Source organism: Borostomias antarcticus (assembly GCF_949987555.1).
Source record: "Borostomias antarcticus genome assembly, chromosome: 11".
Lineage (NCBI taxonomy): Eukaryota > Metazoa > Chordata > Actinopteri > Stomiiformes > Stomiidae > Borostomias > Borostomias antarcticus.
In genome coordinates, this window is record NC_140244.1 from 8571725 (window position 1) to 8580374 (window position 8650).

At 50.1% G+C, this 8650-nt stretch overlaps 1 protein-coding gene across 1 annotated transcript in view; it reads left to right on the top strand.

The window, feature by feature from the left end:
* The window catches only part of rbpjl (recombination signal binding protein for immunoglobulin kappa J region-like), a gene marked incomplete at both ends in the record, with an annotated part of 17288 nt that extends 11585 nt beyond the window's left edge, over nucleotides 1–5703 (top strand). The window contains one exon of the mRNA XM_084445785.1: nucleotides 5427–5703. Within this exon, the coding sequence (XP_084301911.1) occupies nucleotides 5427–5703 (277 nt within the window). The remainder of the gene's footprint in view (nucleotides 1–5426) is intronic.
* Nucleotides 5704–8650: the final 2947 nt, after the last annotated feature.

The following is an 8650-nucleotide window of genomic DNA, read 5'->3' on the forward strand; positions in this document are numbered from 1 at the left end:
CCTCCTCCTCTCCTCCTCCTCCTCTCCTCTCCTTCTATCCTCCTATCTACTCTATCTATCACTTCCACCCTCCCTCTCTTCACCACAGGAGCACACACACACACACACACACACACACAAACACACACACACACACACAACGACACGATGGTTTGTCTATGAGGACGCTGAAGCCAGGTGCTGAAGCCAACACACACACACACACACACACAAACACACACACACACACACACACACACATACACACACACACACACATACACACACACACACCACTAGAGCCACATCCAAAGAAGGGCCTAAGAGCTTGGGCCAACCATAGTACAACCTGACCCAAATATATCTATCTACGGTGAAAGCACTTATTGTAAGTTACTTTGGATAAATGTGTCTGCTAAATGGTTTATACATGTACAGTATCTACTCACTGACCAGCCTGGGGCCTCATTTATCATTGAGGTACGCCTTCTTTTACACGGTCTTTTTCGCGATTTCAGGCGTACGCCATTTGCCCCCCCCACATTGCGATTTATCAAGCCGAAAGGGCGGAAATTTAGTCGCCTTTCTCCGCGCTTTTGTACGACACCTCTCAAGTTGTCGTACCGATTTACACGGTGTTCTACGCCCTCTTTGAACACAGGGGGAACTGGCGACGCAGGTGGTGCGTCGGTGAATTACTATGTTTGACGGAGAGAATAAGAGCGACAGTTCATGAACGCACAATCATGTAGGCTAATAGCCCAATTCAGCACCAACATATATCGCAATGCAAGATTAGACGTGTCCTCTAACCGGCTCATTAATGGTCCGATATGGATTTGTTCCCCAAACTGAACCTATGCGCTGTCCAAAACCTTTCCGCGCTATATGTCACACACCTAATGCAGGCACTCCATCAAACGGCAATAATTGACCAATTAGATTGTCATTAATATGTGATCATGTGGACCTGTTTGCTCTTTGGTAAGCATATAAATGACAGTCCTCCTGTGCGTAATGCGAGCCTAAATGAATCCGGCGCTACTCGGCCTACTGGCCGAGATAGAACTCCAAAGAGGTGACGGCGATGGCGACTGCACCCACATAAGGGCACCATCAGTGAATGAATACGTCTATGTGAATCGCTAAAATGTGCACACTAGAAATACCCAAATCATATGTGACATGCTCATCACAAGTGTAGTGGCACGGTGGCCTGGCTCCACGCATGACTCATTCATCCTGGCGCACAGCAGGGTAGGGGCTAGACTGGAGGCAGGCGCTGCACGTGACGGCTGGCTTGTTGGTGTGTCCATAGCCAAGATACATATTCTTTGTCTTATTTACTTTTAATCTTTATTAGCATTTTCCATCCATACAACGACAATACAATAAAACATAAAAACCTACAATAACAGCTTATGGGTACATCCATCCATGCAGCTTTTTTTTCTTACTCAAATATGACAATTTTAATATTAGTGGTATCATCACACTTCCTTCTATAATCCATCCATTTTTCCCATCTCCCTTCAAACTTTCCTTCCTGCATCCTCAATGCATGCGTGAACCTCTCCCTAACATACATCTCCTCCACAACACCCAGCCACTGCTCCTTGGTTGGGCGTTCCACCTTATACCAAGCCCTCGTTATTGTCTTTTTACTAGCAACCAATAGTACTTTCACTAGGTATCTGTCCCCTCCTTGTACATCATCCCGTGTTATGTTTGCCAAGATATATATTCAAAGCTGATAAGAAGGTGGAGGTCGTGGCGCTGGAGGTGGAGGCTACAACTCGCGGGGGCACGACCATCAGGTCAAGGACCACTGCAGACTCCCCCTCCTCTGAGTCCGACCCCACGTCAGAGTCTGGAGAAACAATTTCAATCATATTCTTTGAGTTTGTCTGTGAACTTGATTATGCATTAAACATTTCATTGTGCAGCCATATTCATTTGATATGTTTTTCTGTTGGCAGTCAAATAAATGCTGTGATTTACCGGGTGATTTAGATGAGTCTTAATTTCCCAGAGGGGAAAATGTTTAATGTGTTCTAACATTATGAAGTGGTCATCTGCGTTATTGTTCCCTGTTTTTGGTCCTAATTTAATCATAGCCTACCACAGAATGTTTGCTTTCCTCACAGCCACATGTTACAGTATGTCCGTGTATGCCAAATCCTAGATGCACAAAACGTAGCTAAAGTAGGCTACTAAGCTGTAGGAGCAAACAGACAAAGGTAGGCTATTAATACCTTCCGAAGAGGATTGCCTTCCTCGCGTGGACCTCACCAACTAGCACATGCACCTCCGTCTCCGAGAAGTTCCTCTTCTTAGCTCTTCGTTCCATGTTTCAATGTCCCGCCTGGGTGCTCCACGCTACCTTTTTAAGCCGGTTCCTTCCGGGAAACCACGTTTGGCCACTCATGGTTTTGACCATATATGGTTGGATTAGGGCGTGGCGAGGGCGGAACACGGGGCGCGTGCGCGTACGCTCTCTTCCCCGCCAGTCTCGGATTTCTCGTGCAGAAAAGGGCGTACGACCTTTTTGATAGATCCGAAAAGCGTGTATATATTCTCGTCGTACGCTCGATTTCGCATTTTCCGCGTTTTCGTCGTACGCCCTCTTTTACACCGGAATTTACACGCTCTTTGATAAATGAGGCCCCTGGTTTATACATGTATCTACTCACTGACCAGCCTGGTTCATAGTATCTACACACTGACCAGCCTGGTTTATAGTATGTACACACTGACCAGCCTGGTTTATACATGTATCTACTCACTGACCAGCCTGGTTTATACATGTATCTACTCACTGACCAGCCTGGTTTATAGTACCTACTCACTGACCAGCCTGGTTTATAGTACCTACTCACTGACCAGCCTGGTTTATAGTATGTACACACTGACCAGCCTGGTTTATAGTATGTACACACTGACCAGCCTGGTTTATACATGTATCTACTCACTGACCAGCCTGGTTTATACATGTATCTGCTCACTGACCAGCCTGGTTTATACATGTATCTACTCACTGACCAGCCTGGTTTATAGTATCTATTCACTGACCAGCCTGGTTTATACATGTATCTACTCACTGACCAGCCTGGTTTATAGTATGTACACACTGACCAGCCTGGTTTATACATGTATCTACTCACTGACCAGCCTGGTTTATACATGTATCTACTCACTGACCAGCCTGGTTTATAGTATCTACTCACTGACCAGCCTGGTTTATAGTACCTTTACCCCAAACCTCCATGACAGGTTGAGAGGTGAAGGCTCATTGTTGAAGCAGATTGTTTTAGAAATAATAATTTGGGACCTCAAGGACCTTTTATTTGCCACACGGTGATTGACACATAAATACAAAGTGAAATGAACAACGACAACCAAACACAACACACCCACACAACACACACACACACACACCCACACCCACACCCACACACAACACACACACCCACACACACACACACACACACACACACACACACACACACACGCACACACTCACACACCCACACACAACACACCCACACACACAACACACTCACACACCCACACACACACACACTCACACACCCACACACAACACACACACCCACACCCACACACAACACACACACACACACACACAACACACTCACACACCCACACACCCACACACCCACACACCCACACACACACACACTCACACACCCACACACAACACACACACACACAACACACTCACACACCCACACACAACACACTCACACACACACACACACACACATACGCATGTGCGGTCACCGGTTGAAATTCTTTCGGGCAGGCAGGGGCAGCTAGGAGCAGTGGGCAGGCAGGGGCAGCTAGGAGCAGTGGGCAGGCAGGGGCAGCTAGGAGCAGTGGGCAGGCAGGGGCAGCTAGGAGCAGTGGGCAGGCAGGGGCAGCTAGGAGCAGGGGGCAGGCAGGGGCAGCTAGGAGCAGTGGGCAGGCAGGGGCGCCCGGGGACCAAGTCCAAGTGCTCAGTCCAAATCCTGGTCGGGGACCGGACTGAAGAGCCTCTGTTCTTCTGCATGTTTTTCATATTGGGTTCTTAGGGAGGAAAGCCTTGCCAACACAGCAGAACAAACTCTGCACAGAACGGCCCGGAGACCTTCTTGCTGTGAGGCACCAGTACTGGTACCACGCCACCGGGCCAGAGCCTGAGAGTACTGGTACCACGCCACCGGGCCAGAGCCTGAGAGAACTGGTACCACGCCACCGGGCCACACTGAACCGGACCCAGGGGGTAGAATAGAGCTTGAGAGGAAGCAGGAAGAGAATGCCTCCATGAGACATTAAATCAGATAAAATATGAACGGTAGTCAGTGGTGAGAGATACATATTTATTGTTCCTGAATTGTGGCATGACCATTAAAACATGAATTTGACTCATCTCTGTCAACTCACAAGTTAGCTAGTATTAGCTGACATTCCACTCGCTTAACACTCACCCAAACCTTGTAAAGCAGATCTCGCATGCCAGCTCTTACAGAACTGGTCTCCTTACAGATAGCTGCAGCTCCCAACATAGCCAGACTAATAGTGATTTTCACCTCTTAATAATTGCGAACTGCAAATTTGTTGACTTGCAAAATTATGTTTTAAATTGACAAACATCATATGTGAAAGTCATGGCTCAATTCAAACGGGATTACGATTCAAATTATTTGTTAATCGCCGTTGACTACTGTACATATTTTCTTCTGAAAGAAGCTCCCATGGGAAACCTCTTCCTGGTTCTGCTTAGGCGCTCTCTGTTCTATTAGCTCTGCTATAGGCTGGGTCAAGACGTTCTCCGGTACCTTATAGGGGTGCTTGAAATGTTCTCCTGGTGGACCAGAGGTCTGGGCTCAAGTGATGCTGTCTCAGGGGCTTTTTTTGTTGTTGCAGACGTCATCATCTCGCCTCAAACCGCACCCAGACTGCTGATCTGTCGTTAGCATGTTAGGCTCTGGCCAGGCAAAGGGGTCCTGCAAATACCCCTCAACATCCCAAGAGCTGTGTTTATACAGCGCAGTAATCCACAATAAGGCCTTTGTACGCCAAGCTGCAGGCAATTAGCGTGAGAAACCTGATCCCCCACCACCAGCGTGGGGTGGGTCGGGGTCAGCGGGGTCCAGAATCCTGGTTCTGAGTGGAAGACGTGAATGTAGCACCTAGAGAGTTTACGCTCTCACACAACCTGGCATGGGGCCAAGGCTTCCATCTCTGGAGACCTAAACACACTGTCGTACTGGAGAAGCCATCTTTGAGATGCTGATATGATCAGCTGTTGATCTGTAGAACCTTTAACCAAACAGTGTGTCTGACTCTGAGTCAACTCTGTTAGCCACAACCACACGCTCTGCCCTCTCAGGCTTCATGTGATGATATCTCCCTGATATCTCCCTGATATCTCCCACCCTCTGCAGGTCTCCCAGATCCCTGCTGTGTGTGGTCCCTGACATCGCCATGTTCAGCAGAGAGTGGCGCTGCCTGCGGCGCCCCGTCACGGTGCCCCTCGCCCTCCTCCGTCTGGACGGCCTGATCTACCGCAGCGCCTACAGCTTCACCTACACCCCCGAGCACCACCCTGCCCCGCCAGCCCGCGGCCCCGCCCAGGACGGGGGCCAGGACTCCGACACCCTCCTAGACTCCATCCACCAGGAGTTCACCCGCGCTAACTTCCACCTCTTCATGCAGAGCTAGCCTAGCCTAGCCTAGCCTAGCCTAGCCTAGCCTAGCCTAGCCTAGCCTAGCCTAGCCTAGCCTAGCCTAGCCTAGCCAAGCCTAGCCTAGCCTAGCCTAGCTGCTTCCCAAACATTTTAAGCAGGTAAGGATGTAGCAGTAAGTCAGGTTGCAGGCCGCCATGCTAGTATTGAGATATTGATGTTGAATAAAGGTTGAATTGATGACAGTAAAGTATCACTGTTTCCAAGATAAACCCAGTTGTGTTTAAGCTATGATTCACGCGCTCTCCTGACCCTGATCCTAGTCATGGTGCCCATCCAGGGGAGAGACCGATTCTGGCCCCCTGCTGGGCTGGTCTGGTCCCAGTCTGCCCGGAGGGGGATGAACCTCACCAGCGGAACATGGACAGGGAATGAAGGCGAGGACGCCACAACAAGGGAGCGCATATGGCGATCGAACGGAGAAGAATAGACGAGAGGAGAGGAGAGGAGAGAAGAGGAGGATGTTTTTTCCTGAAGGAACAAGTGCCATGGTGAGGCTGAATGTTGTGAGAGAAAGCAGAGTGAAACACTGACAGCACCATAATTCATCAACCACTGGGGGACTGCTTTCTGTGTGAATGTGAAGTGGAGAGGCGGAGGGATGGAGGGAGAGGTGTAATGTAACCTTGCGGTTGGTTCAGGCAGAGGTTGAGTGTGAATGCTGCTCTGTTACTCCAGCTTGAGCCTTTACTGCCGTCGTCCATCTCAACTGTGGCTGTTGGCTTAGACGGCTTGAATCAGCATCACTGGGTTTTCTGCGGGGAGTTTTTTAAAGAAGTAAAGTTTTTTTCCCTAACAAATTTGTCTTTTATTTTTGTTAATCATGAAATGATTATTAATACAAGCGATTATGTGTGTAGTATTACTTAGGAAATATAATATTTGCAAAATTTGTAATAAGACTGAAATCTCTTCCATTGGTCGGCATAATTATTCTTCTATTCATTCTATCTTGATAAATGTTCCTTTCATGGACGTATCTGGCTTCCAGTATGTCCACATGTTGTTTATGGCCTGGAACTGAGCATCCCATCTAGAGGTACACAAGCGCCAGCAGCTACAGAGCAGCCAGAGCAGCCAGAATAGCCAGAATAGCCAGAATAGCCAGAGAGACAGAGCAGCCAGAGCAGCCAGAGAGCCAGAGCAGCCAGAGCGCCAAAGCAGCCAGAGAGCCAGAGAGCCAGAGCAGACAGAGCAGCCAGAGAGCCAGAGCAGCCAGAGCGCGAAAGCAGCAAGAGAGCCAGAGAGCCAGAGAGCCAGAGCAGTCAGAGAGCCAAAGCAGCCAGAGCAGACAGAGCGCAGCCAGGCTCTGGCCCAGCGAAGCGTCCAGCAGCTCCTGGTCAGACCTCCCACGCTGCTGCAGCGGCCCTCACCAGCATACCTGGCATAGCTGCCATACTGGGCATGACTTGTCTCATCAGATCTGTTATTACCTGGGGAGGTGGGGGGTGGGGGGTGGCGTGATGAGGAGAGAGAGATGGAGGGGTGGTGTGATGAGGAGAGAGAGATGGAGGGATGGCGTGATGAGGAGAGAGAGACGGAGGGATGGCGTGATGAGGAGAGAGAGAGATGGAGGGATGGGGATGGAGGACTGGAGGGCCGGGGAGCTGTGGTGGTCGCTGCCCCGTCACGTGTGAGACCGTCGGGGAGAACAGAAGGCCACGTGTCTCTCCCTCAGCCTTCATTATTAACCAGGCAAACATGCGTGAGGGGTTTGTGCTCGGCCTGCCTTTCACAGTGGAGCTCTGTGGTCTCCCTAATCTCTATCATGTGTTGAGGAAGAGAGGAGCAGGGAAATGTGGGCTTCACATGCCCAGCTGAGCTCCGGAGACGCTGGAGCGCTCCCACATGAAAGAGCCTCATTCTTACACACACTGCGTCCACATCCTCCTCCTCCTGTCTTATATAATGGGACTTCAGCAACTCTGAAGGACTCAATTACATCCTCATAGACAAGCCGTCGTGTGGGGGTGCGGGGGTGTGTGTGTGTGGGGGTGTGTGGGGGTGTGTGTGTGTGTGGATGTGTCTGTGTGTGTGTGTGTGTGTGTGTGTGTGTGTGTGTCTGTGTGTGTGTGTGTGTGTGTGTGTGTGTGTGCATGTGTGTGTGTGTGTGTGTGTGTGTGTGTGTGTGTGTGTGTGGCAGGCCAGCTCCCCACAGCGTTGGTTGGGCCCCAGTGATCCAGAGAGGATAATGGAGGCTACTGTCCGGCTCTCATACCACTGGCCTCATCCTGAAACTCATCACCCTGATATCAGAGATGGAGGGGAGGAGGGGAGGAGGGGGGAGGGAGGAGGGGAGGAGGGGGGAGGTGGAGAGAGAGAGAGGAGAAAGAGAAAGAGCGGCAGAGTGAGCAGTAGAGGCAACAGAGAGAGACTACGAGGGAGGTAAATATGGAGAGAGAGACCTCTCGGTGGGGATCAAACCCCAGTCCTGCTCAGCCAGGTCCTCCACACGAGAGCGTGGCTCCAAACCACCTCTGCTACGCTGTAGCAGCCTGGGGACTGAGAGGTCGGCTCCCCCCAGCTGACAAGCTGCTGCTGAGAGAAGCCGTCTAGCAGGCCTGCTGGGGGGAGCCAGGAGGAACACGAGGAGACTGATAATATGAGAGGAATGTGAGTGATTAGCTGGTTAGCTGTGACACAGGTGGGATCACGGTCCAGAAATCCTTCCAGTGAGCTAGTGATCCTATCTAGAGAACCATTTAACCAGTAAAATGTTCTATCAGGAACTAAGAGGGTTTTACAGATGGTAAACAAATGTAATGTGATGACCTATCTGACGGAGAACCATGTAGTGACTGTATTTTCTTCTGATGCACACCTAGAACAGTCCTCTCTATTTGTAGGAAACCCTGTTTTCTTCTGATACACACTTCCCAGATAGCAAGCGGATCTGGGCCATATATGGGCCGGAACTAAGCCAC